General features: G+C 39.6%; 1 protein-coding gene across 12 annotated transcripts in view; it reads right to left on the bottom strand.

Moving 5' to 3' along the window:
• Positions 1 to 598: 598 nt before the first annotated feature.
• The window catches only part of DOCK10 (dedicator of cytokinesis 10), a 237318-nt gene continuing 215011 nt past the window's right edge, over positions 599 to 22905 (bottom strand). For 6 of the 12 annotated variants that reach the window (XM_030575211.1, XM_030575215.1, XM_030575213.1 and 3 more), the window contains 7 exons: positions 22690 to 22695; positions 12378 to 12524; positions 10715 to 10925; positions 7627 to 7817; positions 6379 to 6479; positions 5922 to 6060; positions 599 to 1198 (listed from right to left, as the gene is read on the bottom strand). In XM_030575211.1, the coding sequence (XP_030431071.1) occupies positions 1082 to 1198; positions 5922 to 6060; positions 6379 to 6479; positions 7627 to 7817; positions 10715 to 10925; positions 12378 to 12524; positions 22690 to 22695 (912 nt within the window). In that variant the 3' untranslated portion in view covers positions 599 to 1081. The remainder of the gene's footprint in view (positions 1199 to 5921; positions 6061 to 6378; positions 6480 to 7626; positions 7818 to 10714; positions 10926 to 12377; positions 12525 to 22689; positions 22696 to 22905) is intronic. The other 6 variants (XM_030575220.1, XM_030575212.1, XM_030575217.1 and 3 more) reach the window with 1 other exon arrangement.

The following is a 22905-nucleotide window of genomic DNA, read 5'->3' as shown; positions in this document are numbered from 1 at the left end:
CTTCCACTCTATTCAGCACTGGTAAGGCCTCAGCTGGAGTACCATGTCCTATTCTGGGCACCACATTCCAGGAAAGATGGGGACAAACTGGAGAAAGTTCAGAAGAGATCAACAAAAATGATTAAAGGTCTAGAAAACTTTGAGGAAAGATTGAAAAAAACTGGGCTTATTTAGTCTGAAGAAGAGAAGGCTGAGGAAGGACATGCTAACAGTCTTCAAGTAAGAAAAAGGTTGCTATAAAGAGGAGGGTGATAAATAGTTATTATCTGCTGAGGATAGGACAAGTAGTAATGAGCTGAAATTGCAGTAATGGAGATTTAGATTAGATATTAGGAAAAACTTCCTAACTGTAAGGTGATTAAGCACTGGAGCAAATTACCAAGCTAGGCTGTAGAATCTCCATCATTGGAGGCTTTTGAGAACAGGTTGGGCAAATACCTGTCAGGAATGGTGTAGAAACTTAGTCCTGCCTCAGTGCAGGAGACTGGACTAGATGACCTTTCCCTCCTAAATATCTATGATTCTAAAATTCTATAAACCAATGCACTGTCTTCAAAAAGAAATAGACATTTTTTGTACACATACACAAATATTTTAATATAATTGTATCTGAAAAGTTATTCATATTTTTAGTACACTTATAATTATTAACTAAAAAGATAGTCTTTTCAATTTTGTAAAAATGACGTATTTTACACATCCTCTATTTACAATTATGACATACTTAAATGTTACAAAACACCCACATTTGACCTTTAAAATATATGTATACTAGGATTTAGTATTAGATATATTATCATTTACAGCAAACTTAGGGCTTGCTGTGGAGCTAAACGTTCAATGGAAATTTCATCGTCAGCCTCACTTAATAAAGACTTCTCAATTAAAAAAAAGATAAGAAATGTACAAATACAGGGTTGGACAAAAAAAATAATCAAGCTAGCAGTTTTAAAAAATATGTGAAGACTTCCAATAAATTAAAACCATATCGCACAATCCATTTTCATGTATTGTTCATGATCACTTTACACTTAAAAAAAAATGTCCTCCAGAGGTATGCATAAAGTCAAAGATGTTTCAGTCAGATGTCAGGATTTGATATCACTGCTCCTGGCAGGGCTATGTTTGTTCTACTGAAGGTTCGTGAATAGGTTCGTTCCATTCCTTGTGGCTTTGCTGACTCCTCCTTGTGGATAATCTTTTCATTAAAAAAAAAATTAAAGATGAAACAACAGATGAAAACAAAATGAATCCATTGAGTATTTATTTCAACAATTTTTGTTTTCACTTATCTTATATTTTTGTTTATTAAATAATGCATTATTTATTTTGGATGCTTGATAAAGGAAACTTGCAGTTCAAAAAATTAACTTCATTTGGAAACCCAATCCTGCAGTTATTACTCAGGCCAGATTCTTATTAGGAGGGTTTCCCGAACTAAGGTGGCAGAATTGGGTCCTTGGTTGGAATCCTCAACATGAATATCTTACATTCTGTCAATCAACATATTGCATACTTCCCTAAACAATGTTTTTTCACAATACTCTCAAGTAACCCAAACTGAGTAGTCACCTGCACTTTATAAACTCATTAGACTTACCTCTATTTGACTTTAGTACCAGCAACATTTACTTTTGCTACACCTCTACTTCAATATAACGCTGTCTTCGGGAACCAAAAAATCTTACTGCGTTATAGGTGAAACCGCGTTGTATCGAACTTGCTTTGATCCACCAGAGTGCACAGCCCCCCCACCCCCAAGCACTCCTTTACCACGTTATCTCCGAATTTGTGTGATATCGAGGTAGAGGTGTATTTATAATAATAGATTGAGAGTTTGTCTTCTTTCAACGAAGACTACATGAAGAAGTGAAAAGGAAGTCAGTATCATTATCCCCAAGGTCACTTGGTGGCAAAGCTGAGAATAGGACCCAGGTCTCCTGAGTCCTAGGCCAGAGCTCAAGCCACTAGGAATCACCAGTGTTTCTTGTCTTTGCCAACACTTCTTTATCAAGTCTGAATTTAAAATAAAGATATTGGCAGTAATTGTGCTAAAGAAGTTAGAATTTCTCCTAAACTCCTTCTTGTGACTTTATTTGTTACTTGGGGATCAGCTACCATCACAGTTCCTAATGAATACTGATCTTGAGGACAAGAGTGACTGAAAAAAGAGTTTTCTCTTGTCCTGGAGCTCATGAAATATGCATTCTCCAGCACATAATGATTACTTAGGCTTAGAAAAATTAAAAGAGACAAACTTGACATAACATTCACATTTACCAAAATAAATAAATAAATAGAAAAGCCCTTACTTCTGTTACACTCAAGATTATTAAATCTGAAAGGACTGTAAAGGACAAAACCCACACACAATAGGAAAGCACTGCAAAAAGGGGGCCAGATTCTGAAACTCTTACACTTTATTTAGCAAGTAGACCCATGGACCTCAGTTAGTCAGGGAGTAGGACACTACTTAATGGGAATAAGGGTGGCAGAATCTGGCCCTGAGTTTGCACAAATGAAATCCTGCATCTATGCATGCAAATGTGTCTGCAACGTGGGTTACTGTGCATCCAAACCCAGACTTCAGCACCCACAATTCATACATGCAAAGCAAGATTTTGTACATACTAGTGACTGTGCATTTTGCATGACTTTGCTATTGCACCTGAAAATTTGGCGCTGGAAGCCTATTTTGCTATTTATCATTTATGTTGATTGTGTTTACTTTTTCTATTTCACTCAGCATCAATAATGAAAATAGGTCAGTTTTACCTTACATTCCTGGTTCTCATGAAGTAGCACAAAGATGTTGAGTTTGGCGTCACAAAAATGCAATGGAGTATTTAAACAGAATATGTTTCTTAAATTTGAATATTTTGCCTAAAACCAGTTGCCAGTATCTCTGCATACATGTATGCATAATCATTGGTCCCAATTGTACCTCATATATTCCCTGAAGCCAATAAGAGCTGTGAACATATGTCTCAAGGCAGAACAGGGCTATTATCTTTAACAATTAGAAATAAAATAAATATGTATATAAAGAATAAACAACACAGGCAGAACAAGTACACAGAGGGAAAAACAGGTGTTTTTTGCAATATTTTGTCCCCTTGGCAACTCAAAAGTTTTCTCCTTCCCCTTTCTTTTTGCAATGGCACTTCTTGGGCATTTGCCAAACATTATTCCTCATTATGCCTGGCTTCTAGAGAAAGTAAGTACAGAAGGATTCTGAGATCCCCTTCCACCTGCTTTCCTCCCCACTCTGGAATTTCAAATCACCTTCATATACAAACACACTGCTTATTCTTCCATCAGGGGCTGTGGTGAGACAACTGCCATCATTTTCCCCAGAACTCAAACTTACTGTCTGTGCATGAGCTCCCATTGCCTGTGCAACAGAAGGCACAATGCTGCGCTTAAACCTGTTTTTTTTTCTGTGCAGTTCCTAAGATGTATGTTCCTGACCCTCTCCTCCAGCCATCATTGCAGAACTTGCCTTATGGCAAGGAAGGCAGAATGCGATCCTTCTCCTCTCATTTGGTATTAGCAGGTTACCATGCCGTATCATGGACAATGCACTTGCCTACCAAAGACTGAGGAAGATATCACCTTCTGCTAAGCTCCATGATACTAACAGTGCAAGAATCATTAGTGCCAAGGTTGTTCATGAACTCAGACTGCACATGTATTGTGTCTTTTTCCCCCCTACAACCCCCTCGCTAGATTGAACACGAGTAGTTAGACATGACATTTAAATGGACATAAAATGTAGGTAAAACAGAAAATCAGCAAGTGAAAGCACGTGACATCAAAGGAAAGTATAGACATAAGAAAAATAAACATACCACTTTTGTCTACAGTATTGAGGGAAATGTTAGACAGGGAAGAAGAGAAGCTGTATAAGCATGGACCATGACAGAGCTGCCAGAAAAAAAAAAATAAAAAAGAGAAGAGCATATGTAATGAGTCAGTCAGTCAGTGGGTGTGCTATCAGAACAGTCTCAAATACAACAATGAGCAACACACCAGAACATAATGTCATTGTAGAGAACATGGTACCATTATGATAGCGTCTCGAGGTTTCCCAATGTGAAATAAATATTTCAGCTACAATTTACAGTGTGTAAAATGTATGGTAGTGGTGCTCTCTGCTCAGAAGTAGGGAAGCAAGAGGACTCAAGCTGTGCAAAAAAATCATATTGCTTGGAAAGCTGGAAGCAAAATTCCTGTTTTATTGCTGGATTTTCAGAAAGCAAAACATTTGGTGTTCTTTCGCCCTTAATTATATTTCTGCAACAGCAAAAGACAAATTTCTCAGAGATCTATTAATGGAACATAGCAACTAGATTGTGAAGAACTTTCCAGAGAATTGGTGTTTTGTGCCCATAAATAGTCTTTTCGCAATGGTGAGAATATGATACAATGGTTTCCAAAGACACTGGTCAACTGGCAGGGAGAAAAATATTGAAAGCTGCAAAAGGACTTTCTTTTTGAAACATGGCAGGTAGGAAAGGCAAACTGTAACAAGATGGTGGTAGGAAGACGCACATTTTTAGTTACTTTTTTAACAGAGGTTTTCAAAACATCTTGGTTTTGAGGAAATAACCAACTATCTGGGCTTTTGCTCTCATAGGCTTTGGTGTTACTAAACACCTTTGAAAAATCAGAGCCTTGTTACGTATAAGTAATTATGTAGAAGACTCTCAGTATTTGCCTTGACTAAAAAAACTTACAGCTCAATCATACTCAGGTTCATATTTATATTAGAAGAGTATTCACTGAATATCTTATGCAAATTTCAGTTTGTGGACTGCTAGTAACTTGTTCATTTTGCCTGGTAAGTGACTGGATGATTAAAACTATTTAAACAGAAGACTCATGAACCATTAATAAAAAATGATTCAACAATTCTAAATTTAATACAACATTTTTGGATGATTTTTTTGAAGAATATGATAAAACTTATGAAATGTTTGTGGAGTTCAACAAACATTTTCATAAATACTCTAGTGGTAATCAGAATCCTGAAATAACATATCATAGCAAATAATGGATCAGATTCCCAACTGGTGCAAATACGCGTATTTCCATTTACTTTAACGGAGCTACATCTATTTGCACCACATGAGAATGTGGCTCAATGATAGTGAAGCAAACTTGCCATGTTTATTTGCATGTATGTTTATGAGCCACTTCTTATATTATTTAACAAGCTGGAGTTATCATTCACCCTATTTGTGAAGATATATAATATAAATTAGCTGTCACAGGGTCTACAGGATGTTCATTAAATATCCTTGTTAGATACTAGTAATTATGACACTGATAATTATGTAAACTGAGTAACTCTGCATACAAATGGTACTTATATGTGCAGTTAGCCACTCTTCATGTACAATTACCTGCTCATGTGTGAGAATTTTCCAGGCGCAATTTAGAGCTGTTTACATATTAACATGCACCAAAGTAACTAAATTGGTTTTAATTCACCCTTTTGTTATTTTGCTTCCAGTTTCTGTGTGGAATCTCATATTGATTGATATTTATCTCATAAGATAAATTACTTGACCTAAACCAAAACAAGATGCTCTTAATTTAAAGTAAAAGAGTCCACACACAGACGCAGCACCAAAATAACAAAAGGTATGAATAAAAGCAGTTTTAGACATTTTGGTGGATGTTAGAGAGCTTTACACATAATATAGCAGTAATTATACAGGTCAGGATTGAGTGGCATTGGTCAAACTGCACAAATAAGTTTGCACAATAATTGTTGCATTGTTCTTGGTTGCAGTCTGCATTATTAGTATTTTACTTGTGGTTAACTGTATTAACCCTGAAGCTAGTTGTATTCATTCATCATAGGAATCAAATAGCCACCTCCATCCCCACCACCAAAAGTTAAAATAGAATACCTGTTCATTCATGACTGCAGAGAGCTCGCTGACCATATCCTTATAATGAGACTTCATTTCTTCTTGATATTCTAACTGGTCCTCTTTAATAAGGCGTTTGTTAACTTCAAGAGCAAGCCCACATGCTTCTGCAAACTGCCTACAAGCATAAACATACACCAAAGAACATCTCTGCAAAAAAACTTCAGTGAAAAAATATTATGCCCCCAATTTAAAGTTATAAACTAGTTGAGGCAAATTATGGCACTCAGTTATAAATCCCTAGGAGTACTCAAGCCAATGTGATTTACCCAGATGTCAAGAGAAGTCTTACCCAAGAACGAATTGCAAGATGTGGCTTTATCTAGTTCTACATAAAACATTCTGCCTAATTTCATGTCATATCACTGAATGTTTCTCATCCGTTTGTACCAGCCAAACAAAGTCTAACGTTTACATTTAAAACAAGGTTGTTTACCTGAAGATTTCCTTCAGGAGTTTGACTTGGTTATCAGGATACTTCTTAGCATTTGTTTCTTCAAGAAAAGCTCGGGCATATGCCATTGGTCCTGCATTTACCTGTTGGGGGAAAAGCACCTGGATTAGGGGGCAGAACAGTACAGTTTGACTGTAATTTATAATTCTCATTGTTTAAGGCTTGGGGTCATTTTCTGTGCTTACAGTGCATGAAATGACTATGACTTCAAATGGATAGTACAGGGTGAATATGAATAGAACTTTTGTTCTGTATTCTGCATCTTAAAGACATTCTGCCTCGCACAAAGCTGCATTCAAGCAAGTGCCAAAAGCATTTCCCAACCAAAGCTAAACACATTGGTATTTATCTTCCCTGTGTTCTGAATCAATGACTTAAGAGCAACTGTTTATCTTCTGAGGTGCCATTTTCCAAATAAATTTATGGTAGGTATTTCAGTTTAACAAAAATATCAAACTTAGATTGTAGGTCAGATCCCCAGCAGGTGTAAACTGGAATAGCTCTATTGAAATGAAAGTACCTGTGCTGATTTACATCACCTGAGGATCTGGGCCCACGTGCTACATAAATGAATGTCTTAGAAAGTTTCATATGCAAACAGTGCACTGGATTTTAGCTAATGTAGTCAAAAAACAAATCACACTGAATCACAAGGACCAAATATGCTCTTCTCTCAAATCCCAGTTCTTCTACGTAAGAAATCATTAAACTGACCTGTACAAGGTTCTCTTTAAAAAAGTATCTGAATGCTCATTTGAGTGCCAGGCTTTAGTTTAATATGGCTAGGCTGTTCAGGTTAGAAAGAGCTTATCATTTATTAGAGGAACAATAAGGGTATGTCTACACTGCAAAACAAATACCACGGCATCAAGTCTCAGAGCCCAGGTGAATTGACTTGGGCTTGTGGGGCTCGGGCTGCCGGACTAAAAAAATCCTCCACCCTCTCAGGGTTTCAGAGCCAGGGTTCCAGCTCTGCAGCCTAAGCCCTCCAAGCCTACATCAGCTGACCCGGGTCCAGCAGCCAGGAATCTTTTATTGCAAAGTTAACATACCCTAACAGACTTAATTATAACAACACTGTCAGGCACTGATCCAACACCCATTAAAGTCAATGGGAGTCTTTCCACAGATTTCAGTGGGCACCGGAACAAGACTCGAATACTCTGGAGTTGCAAAAACTCAAATAAAAAAGGTGGTTGGTACATAAACATAAAACTGAGGCACTGATACCTTGACGCTGACGCTTCCTTGAAGTTTGAGTTGCAGTCTAATCATGTCCACTTCTTCCATTGTGCAAAGCTGTTTAAGTTCTGAAACCTTTTTGGACATCTCATCAATAGCTACTTCAATAGGGTTCAGTTCTGTACTTGTTTGGCTTATGACTTGAATACGCTTCTTCACGTACGGAAATAAATGACTGGCTGCTCAAAAACAAATGTAAAATAGTCAAAGAAATTCTACTCCCACAAGCTGGTAATTATGGAAGCAATGCTAGTGGATTCATAGTTTAGACTGCACTCATTTTTTCCATTTTATAAACACCTTTGTGGGCCAGGAAAATTAATACATATACAGGATTGGCTCAGCAGGTCTAAACTGATATTTTGATGCAGTCATTACTGGTTCCATTTTGATCTAGCACTATTTGTCTCGTATATTTGTCAGAATCTGACAACATGTGACTCTCAAAACTCTTAGATTTTAAAATTCACATATTTCTTATTCTGTGTTAGGGCCCTGATTCATAAGCCTGTGTTTATCTTTAGACATTTCAGCAGTTCCCTAAAATCAAAAAGACTACTCTCAAAATGAAAGTCAGGCATGAGCTTAAACATCTTGCTTAGCTGAGGCCTAGATCTCCTACATTCACTAATTGCAACAAATCAATCATGAAACAGTAATTATCCGACATTTGTCATATTTACAAAGGGAAGCAGAGAGAGAGGACATGCCTCATTAAAATTAAGAAGTGGGAATGAAATCATCCTGAGAGAACTTTTGAAATTTAAATTTTTTTCCTGTCCCAAATTAGGATGAGAAGTAAAAAATCTCAAACGTTTTCATGAATCGAAAATCTGAAAAAAATATTTGATTAACTGAAATTTAAAAATAAATAAATTTTAACATTCATTTAAATCTTTTTTTATAAACTAAAAATTAACTTACATTTTGAAACAAAAAATTTCAACATGAAAAATAACTTTTTCATTTTCAAAATATCACAACAGGATAATTTGACAATTTCAAATTTTTTTCCCCCAAAACATTTTAAAAATGGGAAATTCTTGAAAACCACCCCTTTTCCAGGAACAGTTCAGATAATTTTCTAACCAGCTCTATCCAATGTACTTCCTTACAACTCAGACAGCAAAGTGACTCTGCGAGTTTGTCTTCTGGACCTTGGGAAGTTTGGCAGAAAAACTTGCCTGTCCTAACGCTTCTTTCTGGTTCTTCTGCATACTTTAAGAAGCCTCCTCAGCCCCTACGTAACCCAATGGTGAGCATCAGTTACAGATCAGTTTGAATCCTGGACAAGCCCCAACGTATGCGATGGCTGCCATCTTGGTCCACCCACTGGAGGCTGAATGAGGGACCTCCTGAGCTAAAAGCACGAGCTTCTACTGCTGGAGCTAAAGAGCCACGGCTCTGTAGGTGGGGTTGCAAAAGATTCATATCCTTTGTAGACTGGGCACCTGTAATACACACTGACCAGTGGATTACACTTGCCCTGTTTGTCCAGTGCCCTTTCCCCAATGCACATCAGTTGCTGCCCCAACCCCTACAGCTGCTCCTCTTTTTGGTGTTACATCCAGTTCTCGTAAACAAAAAATGCTTCATTTTTATGTGTATAATTTCTATAAATGTAAAAACTTCTAAAATGTATCCATTTTATCCATGCATAATCTAACACATTAAGGCAATAGGATGAGACAGTGGATGGGAGGGTGGATGTGGAGGGAGCAATGGACAAGTGGTAGTGAAGGTGGAGAGAGACAAAGTTCCAGCCTGGTACAATAAAGCAAGGGATGGAGGCTGAGTGCTTGCTTTGGAGCAGATCTGGCCAGGCAGCAGGGCTAAGAAAATCAGGGAGATGATGAAACAACTGTCTTCTGATTAAAACTTTACACACCAGTAGGCTAATACACTAACACTGTAATACATGCACTTTCAGTTCAACAATACTATTCCCTCCCCACCCCAAAGTCAATACCAAAGAACTTAGTACTGCTCAGACATTAAAGAAGACCCAGTATTTTCTGTGCTTCATCGCCTCACCCTTATAGCTGTATCATAAAAGAGATGCCTCCAGATATCAGGTATTTTTCTCCCTTGACTGCACAAAACCTTTAGGTGACTAAGTCTGTGCTGCAGGCAGCTTTTCTCATTTGGCTCTTTGGGGAGAATATATATCCTGAAATCAGATGGGGTCTAAATTCTCTATCATTTTGAAGCCTTTCCTTAAATGCCAGCCTCTGTATTCATTTCTACTTCTGAGAACAAAGCTCATCAAGTACATGTTCAGACAGTTTCTTGTACACTCATCCAAAATTTCAGATATGTCAAGTTTTAGCAGTAATTTCATGGATGTTTATCACTTTTCTTTAAGATGAGATTTCAATTATGAATAAAAACTAAACATTTTCTGTTCGGCACCACAGTTTAATTTGATTCAATGGAAATTGGTGCCTGCAATACTTCTTGCAAAAGGATACCTTCCTGTCTTAGAACACAGGGATTTCTGGGCATATTTCCCACTGACAAGACATAAGATATATAGGGTTTTGTTTTTTATATGTTTATTCTATATTATATAGTAATATTAATTACTTCTGTAAACCTGGGATTGTTCTAATTTTTAACAAATACTCATATCTGAAGTGGTTTATTTTTTCAAACAGGTAAATCTTACTAGCTCCCCTCTGCGTTAGACTATGCAAGCTAAGAAGAATAAAGAATGAGGGTTCTGATTTCACTAAACTGGTGTAAATCAGGAGTAACTCTATTGAGAAAGTGGGGTGACAGGAGAGTAACAAGGAAGAATAATGTCAGCTGATTATTCTACAAACAGATCATTTTTCTTCTGTTATGTAATTGTCTGCAAAATCATATATCATGCTTGCAATTTGGGCATATTAAAGACCATGCACAGAAATATGGACACAATGAAATGGTTATTGATCACTTAAAACAAAACTGTTGGCAAACAACAGATTGTGGACCATATTATGCCCATTGATTTTTGAGCAGCATTGACCTTTGAAATCATATTCAATTTCTTTTAGTCAGAACTCTTCACAGAAAAAAGGCAGCAACATACTTGTCAGGATTGTGCGTCTCTTGCATTGCTCTTCTACCCCTCCATGTTTTTTTCCTGACAGCGTGAAAGGCGTTTCAAATACAAAACGGTTGATGTTGTGATGCATTTCAAAGTCAGTCTTCCTGTCTTCAGCCTCCTTCTCGTCAAAGAAAGGCGTGACATACGTGACCTGGATATAGGCGTATTTTGGATCCAAGTCTTTGGGGTTGACCTGTGTTAACATTTTTACACGTGATGAAACAATTTATCTGATACTGACTTACTATTACTACTAATAAAATCTCTGAGCGTTTTTTACAGGTTTGCTGTTTTTACCCACTGTGGTTTTATTGATATTTGTGTAAACACAGCTCATGATTTTCAAAAGTAATGTTGGGCACATACATTAATATTTAGATAACTGACTATGGGGCATGTTTTTCAGTTGAAGTCAATGGGAGTTTTGAGTAGAGTTCAATGGCAACATTGGATGTGGGTTGAATGAATTAGAAAGGAAATAGCCAATTTCTGCCTTGCAATGGTAATACACATTTGTGATGCATGTATTCTTACAACATTGTCCTATGGCTACATCACCAGGCCAGGGTTAGCCCAAGGCCCTACTAGAAGGCATGGCTCATTTTTGTTATAAAACTACTGCACTAGTTCCATACTCTGCTCATATCCACTAGAAACACCCTCTTGGAAATGTTTATGGTATCACAACAGTGTTAAATCTTTGGCTCCCAGGAACAGCCTTACATAGAGAATGCCAGTGTGGTGTAGAGTAAAGTGTGGTGATGTGATCTTGCACTTCAGTGGAAAAATCAGCTTTTTATTTAGTACATGGGTGTTAAATATAAATAGGGCTAAATCCTGACCCATGGCACTCACCCATTCAGGGAAGCAGGGGGCACAATATGATTCATTGCTCCCCTCAATGGACAGCCTACATCATGAGTCATAGTTGGGATATGTCTACATTGCAGCTAGGAGTGAGCCACCCAGTCTGGGTAGACAGACTCATGTTAGCAGGGCTCAAGCTGGAGTGTGGATGTGGTGGTTGGGCTGGGGCTCAGGCTTTCAAGCCACCAGTTTCAGGTGGGATTGTACTTGGCTGCTGCTAGCCATGCTACTGCAGCCACACTGCTATTTATACTTGCGTTAGCTTGATGAGAGCTAGCATGAGTATGTGTACACAAGCGAGTGTGAGTGTGTGTGAGACACCCCTAGCTCACAGTGTAAGTATAGTCTTAGAAGGGGAGAGCCACCCACGTGGGGTTTTATTCCTACACCCTCCCACCCCCGGAACTGAAAAGGCTGGGATGGGAAGGGGGAGGAGCTCTGACTCTCCCCCTAACTTACGAAGTACAGCGGACCCATTGCAGAAGGCAGACTAAACAGTGCCAGGTAAAAGGCTTGCACTGCTTAATATACCCCTGGATCAAGGGGGAGTCAGGACCAAACTGGGACTCTGCTCCTGCATCACTGCCACTAAGTGCTGCCTCTTACTCAGGGCTTGTGGTAACTCCATAATCCAGCCCATAGTATTCTGAATGAAGGGAACAGGTTTTCCCACCAATTAACAAAAGTGCAGCATGGGTTTTTGAAAGAACTTTATGGGTCAAATTTGAATGCACTGCTCCCACTTTACATGCATCTAAACACAGCATTTCTCCCATACCTTGTTGGAATCTTGGATTATCTTCACATTGTCTGCACCAAACTTATCTGCATAAAGTTTTAGCAGTCTCTGTGAGATCTCAGACAGCCCTGTTAACTTGGGTTCTTTATAGATATACTCTTTACCTTCCTCTTCTTCAAAAAAGCCCTGTTCAAAAACAAATAGAAACGATCAATCAGTGTAATAGATATGGCAAACTGCGTGTAAACAGAAAATAACACATACAAGTTTATTGTGACATAAGGTTTAATGTATCCAGTTGTTTAGATATTGGAGTCATTGATTGGTTTTTCTGAGTGCTACAGCATGTGGATGATGAAGGAAGCAAACACATTACACAAATTTTGACATTAGACCCAACATGCATCTAAATGTTAATCAGATGGACAACTATTGTGAAATACAATGTAAACAGCTTTGGATATCGGAGGATTTGTTTGATACTCATTTGCATAGAATGCATGCTTTTATTTGTAAAGCAGTAAAGAATCCTGTGGCACCTTATAGACTAACAGACGTTTTGGAGCATGAGCTTTCGTGGGTGAATACCCACTTCGTCAGATGCATCTGTTAGTCTATAAGGTGTCACAGGATTCTTTGCTGCTTTTACAGATCCAGACTAACATGGCTACCCCTCTGATGCTTTTATTTGGCTGTGTGGAGAGACTGCCATCTAGTGGTACATTCTAGTTATAAATCACAGATGACTAAATTAGTAATAGCTCATGGATTTACATGAAACACAGTTCTCTCTTCTTTCAAGCAATAAGATCATAAAATTCAATGGGTGTAGGATTGCATGCACAACTGTGTGAGAGCAAAAATGAACTGATCTGTATCTGAGTTCATTTAAATAGAGTATTCTGCTGTAATCTTAAAAAAACCAATAATACATTGTGATATCTTCAAAGACAATGTAACATTTTATTTATACTGAAAAGATAAAATTGCACAGACTGTCGACTTTTACAAAAAGACTGCTGCACAGTCTTTGCAAAGCTATGTACTTACAACATTGGACGTAGCTGGCAGTGTATTAATAAAAGGTCTGTTGAAGAATAAAACAAGAACCTGCCAGTTTCCGTAAGAAATGTTTACCTCAGAAAATTAATATATAAAATACACCATATGCAAATAAAACATACATAACTGGCGTATACTGACAGTTTAGGATAAACTCTTTTCAGGCTGAATGTAACAGGTCACATGCACCACTCCCATCAACAATAATTGGACTGTACCACTGACAATGATCTTATACTTCAGTGGGAAAACCAGCTTTCTATTTAGTATCTGAGTGTAGCATGTAAAATACAAATAGGGCTAAATCCTGACCTGTGGTGCTCACCCTTGCAGGGGAGCAGGAGGCATAAGCTGGATGGGTTTCATACCCTGTTGCTGGACTTTTGGTGATGCAAATATTGCAGCATGTACCCAAAAAATGTCCCCTTGCTTGTCAATGGAAAATAACTCATTTAGCTTGGATGTCAGAGGAGATTGTCAGTAAAGGTCAGCAGCTACAATGCGGGCAGCAAGTCAGAATGATAAGGGTAAAAAGGAGAGCAAAAAGACAAACAAACAAACCCCTGTAGCCCTAACATATTGTGGAACAGATGCCTGAAGTTGTAATATTCCTTAGTAAGTGCCAGAGGAAAAAGTCCCTTCAGTAAGATATATTGGCAGGAAGAAGCATACAAATACACTCCAGGACTTTCCAAGATGCCTGTGGGCATAAGGCACTGAACTCCCACTGGAAGTTATTGGGAGTTGGGGAGTCTAATTCCCACTGGTGGTACCTTGGAAAGCTCCAGCCAAAAAGCAGTATTTTTAAAAACTCAATCACATTTCAACCTTGGCCTCAGGAGAAAAATTAGAGAAAAAAAGATTAATTATTAATTTATGCAGGGCCAATAATTACAAAATGCATGAGACAGTTACAGCTTTGTAAAAATAAATTAACTTAAAATGTTCATCTAGAACATGTGAAAGAGATAAAGGAAATGATCTTTATTTCAGCAGAGCTGAAGAGAGAGAGAAGGATCTGGCCGTGACTTATCTTCCCAATTTCTCCAGTAAAGTGGGCCCGCAGTACCTCTAATGAAGGGAGGCACTATTTTCATATGCTACACTATAATGTCGATATCGCTGTGCAGCATCATTAATTATACAATGCCTCTGAGATAGAATACAAAGAAAATTTTGTGATCCCCTTCTGGAAACTGTGGTTTGAGTTGTGATGCATCCGGTAGTTGTGTGCTATATAGGAAGTCAGATTAAGATGATCCTAATGGTTCCCACCACCCTTAAAAAAATCTATGAATCTGGGAACAGGAAATAAAACTGTTGTTAAAAGAAAATATGGTACCTGCCACTATGGCTTACAAAAGCTGACTCATACCATGCACATTTCTCAGGGGCACAGACAGCAACTAGATTCATGATAATTTAAATTAGCCTCTTCTACTCAGAAAACTGTGAAAGAAATTTCCCTCATTCTTTCACATATAATTTAGTAAAAATTAACCCAACATTTTCTCACATTCTTTGCCCATTTTGTCTCCTTTTCATTAGCTTGGATGTCAGAGGAGATTGTCAGTAAAGGTAAGCAGCTACAATGCGGGCAGTAAAATGCTCCAGAGGATTGTTTTTTGTTTTTGTTTTTTAAGGTTAGAAAGTACCTAGCACATTGTGGGTGTTGCTGGAAACAAATGTAGAAAACGAATAGTAATAGTAATCTATGATTATTATCGAAATCACATCATAGGCACGCAAGGCAGTTTCCAGACACATGAAGAACAAACCCATGCCTGAACAGCTTACATCCTGTAAACTATTACCCAGGTGATTGATTTTGATGGGACTCTGATGCGGGAAAGGTTTGCAGCAGCGTAAGCTGCTTTCTGATCTCACTCCCACTGAAGTCAATGGAAAACTACTTTGGGTGAAAATAGATGAAAACTCCATTAATTCTATCCAACCCCAATAAAAAGCTAATTTGGATTGTTCTGACTGAAAATCATCTGCTTTATGTAACCACTGACTTACAAAAAAGTAGTATTTTTGAAATTAATCCTGCTCTGAGCTGTGGTAGCATATCCTCTTAGTCACTGGCACTACACATTTTTGCTAGCTACAGAACAACGTTTACATGTGAGTGTCAGATTGCTTGCTGATGCAATCCAGCACTTTGAGATGATACCTGTGTTAATTTCAGTAAAAAAAGATAACTGATAGATTTCTTCTATTCTCTAACGTGAGAGATATTACTTAAAAGCGTGGTCTCTAACAAAACTTCAAATGAGAAGCAGGAGTTACTCGGAAACCATATAATAATCCTGTCTGTCATATGCCACAAATCTGGCAAAACCATTAAGAGTCAGATTAAAATATTTGTAAGAGTCAAATATCCTCCAGTTTAGGGGTTTTAAAATATTAAGTAGCTGAGGTCACATTATCAATGCATGGAAACACTTTGTTATCATATTGCCTGCTATTGATTTATAAGGACAGTGTGATCAACTGCGTGTAAAGGTAGAAGTGAACTCTCAAAACCGGTTATTGGTTTCCAGTAAACTTTCACTCCTTTAGGGACAGGCTGCGACTGACGTTGAATGGCTATCCAGTGTGGGGAGAGCTGAAGGAGCTTCTCTTTCATCATGCAAAGAAGAGTCACTGTCATAGCCCCTAAACTCAAGGGAGTAAAAGGATCTCCTCCTCTGTGCATTCCTGGGGCAACATATCACCTCAAAGGAGTTGGGCTGTGGTGAAGCATGGCCCTACATTACTTCCTTTCTGCTCTGGTTTATGGGGCAGGTCAGGTCTACCAGAGGGAGCAGGCTGCATCTCTAATTTATGTTGCCTGAAATGGCCCCAATGGACCATTGCACCAGTCAGGATTGATGGAGCACAAAGGCACTCTGGCCAGGTCCCTTTGCCCCCATATGACCATTAACTTGGCAAAGGGAAATGTCTGATCCTACCAGATGCTGAGTACTTCCTACAAGGTCTAAACTCTCACAGACCTCAAGGATGCTCAGCACCTTTCTAAACTGGTCTAAGAACATCTTCAAGACACTAAGACTTCAAAGCTTCAAAGGAAAACTGTACATTTCTCATTCAAATACTTCCAGCTCTGTCACAGATCTGTTTGTGACCTTGGACAAGATTGCGTTGCCTCTGTCTCTCCTCCTACTCTTCGTCTGTCTTGTCTATTGTGATTATTAGCTCTTTGGGGCTCTTTTTCTGTACTATGTTTGTACAGAGCCTAGCACAATGGGGCTCCCAATCTGGCTGGTGCCTGTAGGCACTACTGCAGTACAAATAAACAGTAACAAGAGTCATCATTAGATATGGAAGTGCTGGACAAATCCAGTATTTTAGTACAAAATACCAGCCTGCAATTTTTATCTTCTGAGATTCTGAATGAGGCTGTGTTTTTGGGATGATGTACACTGCTCCATTCACCACTACCAGACCACTCAACAATGCATTCTAGTGCAGAAGCATGGTCCCATCGCCTCTATGGGCTCATGGGGGGAGCACTGTCTGTGGCTTCCTGCTTGTATCTGGCCCTTTCATGGGCCCCATAAAGTTCTTCGCACTCTGTTCACACAAGTTAGGGCCAGAGGCAATATATAGGTATATATTTAAGAAATATATATTTTTTATTACATTCTGAAATCTAGACACCATAATTCTGCCCCTTTTTAAAGGAATGAAATTGAATGGATATACTGTATTTAAGATGGAGTTAGTGTACAACAAATGAACACACAGCAGGTTTGGGACAGCTGTGGGAAATGACTTGCTGAACTGCAATAGCCCACTGGCAAATGTTTATGGAGAGGTTGCTGGCAAATAATTCTATCAAGTGTAATGACTTGTTGAGCCAGCTGGATGGGCAAAGCATCTATCTTATGTGTTTGTAATGAGCCCATCACCATATTACCTAGATACCACACACATATGCAACTTAAAAAGCTTTTGAAAGAATCACATTTCCCCTCCCCCCTTTGACATCTCCACTTTCTGTGGTATGTGAGGTTGCCGGTCTCACTTGTTTCCTAGGGAAGATCCTGACAGTGCTTGGCATATTGTGGGTCATTTTTATTATAAGATAGCTTGGATTGCACCCCTACAGTGGCAGGGCCCAAGTTCATCCTGATCTTCATACACAAGGGGTTCAACAGTTGACCTGACACTGTGAATTTTGGTATTCAGCTCTCAACAGTTATACCTTGAAAACTATCAAATTCAGTTTCCCAAGTGATCAGTCTCTGAAAGTGAGTTGCAGGCAAAGAGTAAGCCCCGTCCAGTGAGGCCTCAAAGAGCAGCACCAAGACCCTGAAGCAGTTTTAATTATTCCTTATTTTATTCTGGGAAATCAGTTAAGGGCACGAAGCAACAGAATGTCATCCGTAGAGCAATTTAGCTGCTGCTTGCTGGAATGGCATGATCTTCTGTGTGGCCTTTATGGTCAGTCCCAAGCAGAATGCACTGCAGTAGTATAGCCTGAAGGTGATGAAGGCATGTGTTTGTCATTGCTGGGTTCATACCAGATAGTAAAGGGCACAGTATCCTAACCAGCCAAAGATGGAGACAGATTTCAGGCATTTGCTGCTTTTTTGGGTGTGAAGGACTAGCAACAAATACAATGGGACACTAAGGCCGCATATGACCTTGACAACTGGTAAGAGAATTCAGTGCTCTTCTTATGGTCTTGAATTTCTTCTTTCCTGCTACCAGCAACACATCAGATCTGTCCAGACTGAGCCTGAGCTAGCAACAATTCATCCAGGCACTTATCTTGCACAGGTGCTAGGATATCTGAATCATGGCATTGTCTGGAAATGAGACCTTGAGCTGTGTCTCATTAGCATATTGCTGGTGCAGAAGGCCATAGAGTCTCACCACCTCCCCAGAGTGCTGAATGCCAGTGGCAGAAGTCATAGACAAAGTGCTTTTGGGATGAAAGAGCAGCCCCCATTTGTGACCCATTGGGATCTGTTCAACCAAAGTTAAGCTGAGCCAGTTTAATGAAACTTTGCTCACCACTCCTATATCTTACTGGGGAGACAACAGCCCCTCTTGGAATGAACTGCTTCTATGCTCTAGCTGATGCAGAAGCCGGATAATGTATAAATGCATGCAGTGTGCATTGTGGAAAGTAGAGAAATTCTTAGCTGCATTGGGAAAGACGAATTAATCTGAATTCATTTTGTAATCTAACTACCAGCTCAGTGAAAATAACATGCATCCTTGAAATACAGATGAGAAGTCAAGTTTTGTATTCCTGAAATCTCAGGTTTTGATAAATAGGCACGAATCTTGGGGTCTCTCATTGCTCAGTCACAGTTGTGCTGTGCTGAAGTAGTAGCAAGTACTATGCAGCTGTGACTAAATGAAAAGACTGAAAGGGTCCTTGAGTCGGCTTCCTTAACTGTATCAGTTAAATCAGAATGTGCAGTTCTGCACTGTTAAAAGCTGCATTATTCCAAGGCAAGTAGGGACCTAACCTTTCCAATGCTGATTTGCACATGCAGTTACAGGTACTGGGCACAAAATTTAGCTGGCTCTGGCACAGGTGCACAAAAACTATAGGGTCTACAAGAACTTTCAAGGGGCTGGTGAGAATTTTATTGTGGAGCTCCTGTGGGTGTTAGCTGTCTAAAAGGGAGCACTGATCATGATCACCACCCCAGTCAAATGGGCTGCAGAGCTCCACCCTTTCTAAGGATAGCAGAGCTGCACATGTGCACTACAATTCCTCGGGAGGGCTCTAGCAGCAATGCAATCCATCTGCAGAGACCTCCAACACACCCAGTAGAATCTGGGCCCTTGCAGGCAGAAGCGTGGATTTTCAGGTGCCAGCGCAGATTATACTCCTATAGAATGGCTATGCATGAGAAGTTGGGGTTGCATTTAAGAGGTCTGCCCCACTGAGTAGCCAGAGCTCCCATGAAAAGTTACTGTAAACTTGATTATAATCTTGACACCAGAGGCAATCCGAATTGTGCCCATTTTTTATGGCAGGTTAATCTGTCAGATACACTGGAAAATTATATAGAGTGATTTTTGTTCATTGTTCGGACAGGGTTAAAATAGTGCAATTTTAAAATTTCACTGTGAACCTTTGAAATCCTCACTTGGTGTCAACACAGAATACACACACCAAGGAGCTGCACTATTCTAAGGGTGTTCTATCCAACCTGCCCTCTATGGGTAGTTTTTGTTGCAGGGGAGAAATACAAATGTGGCACATCATGCACTTGTTACTCATAGGAGAAGTAAGTATTTTGCATAATAATGTTTCTGTCACTTTTCAATAGGTATTTAATTTTTAAATACTGATTTTCACTGTATTGTATCTCAGTTATATTATACTGAATAGAGCAGTTTTCATAAATTTACATCAGTCTAAATATCTGTAGTTTTATTGAAAAGTTACTTTTTCACTATATTTTCGTTAGAACTTTTTGCTTATATGGCTAAATATCTACCATATTGTTGTCCAGCATTTTAAAACCTCAGGCTAGGCACCCAAATCCATTGCAGGTGCTTAAATAAAAGTCCTTGGTTTTCAGAAATGCTGAATGTACCACAACTTCCACTGAAATAAAAAATTGTGAATACAATAGTGAAGTCAATAGTAGCTGAAGACGCTCAGCACCTCTGAAAAATAACAGATGCCTAAATAAGGATTTGGGCATCTAATTCTGTAAAGTTTGGATGTGGTATCACTTAGATGTAAGAGGTACTTAGTCTGCCTGCCTGCCTGCCTAAAGTAGGAAAAAGAATGTGTCTATACAGTTTTAAATTAATTTAAGCAAGATCATAATCAACTTTCATTACTGAGGTTTTCAAATACTCTTGGTAGTGAATGGATGAAAAAGTCTAAGGTGTTTAATGAAAATGGAAGTTACTAGCATATGGGGCAAAGAGAATTACAAAAAAGATACTTTTCAGAGGGAGAAGTATGCAGGCACAAACCATTCATGGAAATGGACTGATTTTTTTTCCTTTCAGATCAGGCCTTATATCTAAGGTGGTCATGTACGGTTGGTAAACGGTTCTGATAACATTTGTAAACTGTTTGCAACCAAAGGATGTCCTTTGACTGACTGAGGGTATGGCTACATTTGCAGCTGTACAACACTGGGAGTTGAACCTGTCTTCGTAGAGCTGAGTAGGGAAAGTGCTGCAATCTGGCCATACTGACAGCTACCAGTGTACTGTCGTGGCCACATTTGCAACAGCATAGGGAGCGGTGCATTATGGGCAGCTATCCCAGCGTTCAAGTGGCTGCAACGTGCTTTTCAAAAGAGCAGGATGGAGTGGAGTGTGACAGGGAGCGTGGGGGAGACAGAGAGTGGATTTTTGGAGCGGACACTCTGTCAGCAGCTGCCTTGCAAGTTCCGGACCCCCTCTCCCACCCGTCTCTCACTCACAGAAAGCAAACAGCCCTCTTTGTTTTTTTCCTCACAGACCAGATAAGCAGCCTCCCCAAAATGGACCCCCCCCTCCCTCCCGCATGCCGTGCTGCTTCTCTCCTCAAGCCCCTTCCCTTCCTCTCTCTTCAAGCAAACACTAGCTGTGGGCATTCCAAAGGGAACTCATTCACAGCAAACAGTAGCTGTGTTTGTTTTTTTGATTAGCGGCTCTGAGAGCCCTGAGTTCAAAACAAAACAAACAGAGGCATCACAACAAAACAAAGAGAGTAATCTTTACTTAAAAGCATTATGGGAAGCTTCCGGAGGTCAGTTACAGCGTAGTAAGATTATTCCCTGTTTACACTGGCACCCCAGCGCTATTCTCTTTATTCCTCTCGTCAAGGTGGAGTACATGCAACGCTGTAGGCAGGGAGATACAGCGCTGTATGTGCCTTGTCAGTGTGGACGGGGAGTGAGTTACAGCGCTGTAAAGCCACCACCAGTGCTGTAACTCTCAAGTGTAGCCAAGGCCCACGTGCATCAGTTCAGATTTGCCCTGCTAAATGCAATTACCCATCACTGTTCTTTTAAAGCACTTACCTTTAATTTCACAATAGACTCCTATCTTTTGTCACTAGGGCTTTGTTAGGAACAATCCAAGCCAACTTCCCCTCCCACAACATGAAAGCTCTCTACTTCTCAGTGAAACTAAAAATTCCATGGATGTATTTTAAAGCCATGTGTGCTTGTTTACAGCTTAAATTAAGCATGAGCCAGTGTATAAACCAACCGGCATTTGTTTGCAAAACAATCACACTCTTTATATCACTAAGGCTGTTTAAACGAAGTTGCTCTTGTTTCACTGGCTGCAGAAAAGCCTTTGCATTGTAATGGAGATTTTAATCCTGTTTGTTTGAGCACAGCTCAGTTACTCATGTAGGACTAGTTTTAACCTTAAGGCTCATCCTTTACTGAAGACTGGCATGTAGTTGCACTGCCCCAGGAATTGCCTTGGGAAGGAACTGTGACTTGGTGAGTCACAATCCCTCCCCTGCTTCCTCTTTCTTAGGGCTTGGCTACACTGATGCTTTACAACGCTGCAACTTTCTCGCTTAGGGGTGTGAAAAAATGCCAGTGTAAACACTGCCCCAGCATTGTAAGCTAATCCCCACAGGGAGGTGGAGTACCTGCAGCCCTGGGAGAGCTCTCTCCCACCGCTGGATGACCACAGTCGCACTTCATAGCGCTGCCGAGGGAGCGCTGTGCAGCTCTAAGTGTAGCCATACCCTTAGAAAGGCAGAGGAAAATAAGTCACTGCAGTCCTTTACAGGGTGCACTTTGCTTTTCCCTCGTGCACCTGAAGAGTTCAGTTTTGCTGACCAGCAAACAGGGACCAATTCTTGGTCATTTCCTTCTCCTCCCTCCCCTCCCCGGCTCACAGAGGGGATCGTTAGGTGTACAGTGCCACTGTTCCAGCTGTAATTGGAGGAGGTCCTGTGTAGCTGAGCAGAGAGTTAGGAGTCTTACTCCACTGAGTGCACAATTTTGCACTTAAACAGCATTAGTGCTACAATAAACATTTCACCAGAAGAAACACGGGGTGCAGTTCTGCTCCCATTGAAGTCAATAGCAAAGCTCTTGCTGAGGTCACTGGCAGTAGGGCTCATGGTACGGATGCAGCACGACGGATACGTTTTTGTAATTCAGGGAAACCGAACAAACAAAAATTAGTTTGCGAGATGTGACAATGAATGACACAATATTATTTCATCTGCCACACTGAATAGTGAAAAGCACAAGTTAAGGTTAAGTAAACTGTACCGGGGCAGGGGAGGATGAGTGAGAAGAATTAAAGAAAGCATGCAAAAAAGCAAAGAACTTACCACAGCCTTGAATAAGACCAAAAGAAGAAAAGAGCATTAAACACTAATTAGCAAACAGAATGATTCTTATCAATCTGTTGTTTACAAACCTTATTATTACAGAGGAATGGAAATTGCATGGTTGCCAAATACATCTTAAAGGAACATGCTAGCCTCCCACAACGGTTTGCAGTTGGGAAAAGCATAAATTCATGCCACTGTGATTGCTCTGAACAG

Source organism: Gopherus evgoodei, chromosome 9 (assembly GCF_007399415.2).
Source record: "Gopherus evgoodei ecotype Sinaloan lineage chromosome 9, rGopEvg1_v1.p, whole genome shotgun sequence".
Lineage (NCBI taxonomy): Eukaryota > Metazoa > Chordata > Testudines > Testudinidae > Gopherus > Gopherus evgoodei.
This window is presented reverse-complemented; position numbering and strand designations above follow the sequence as displayed.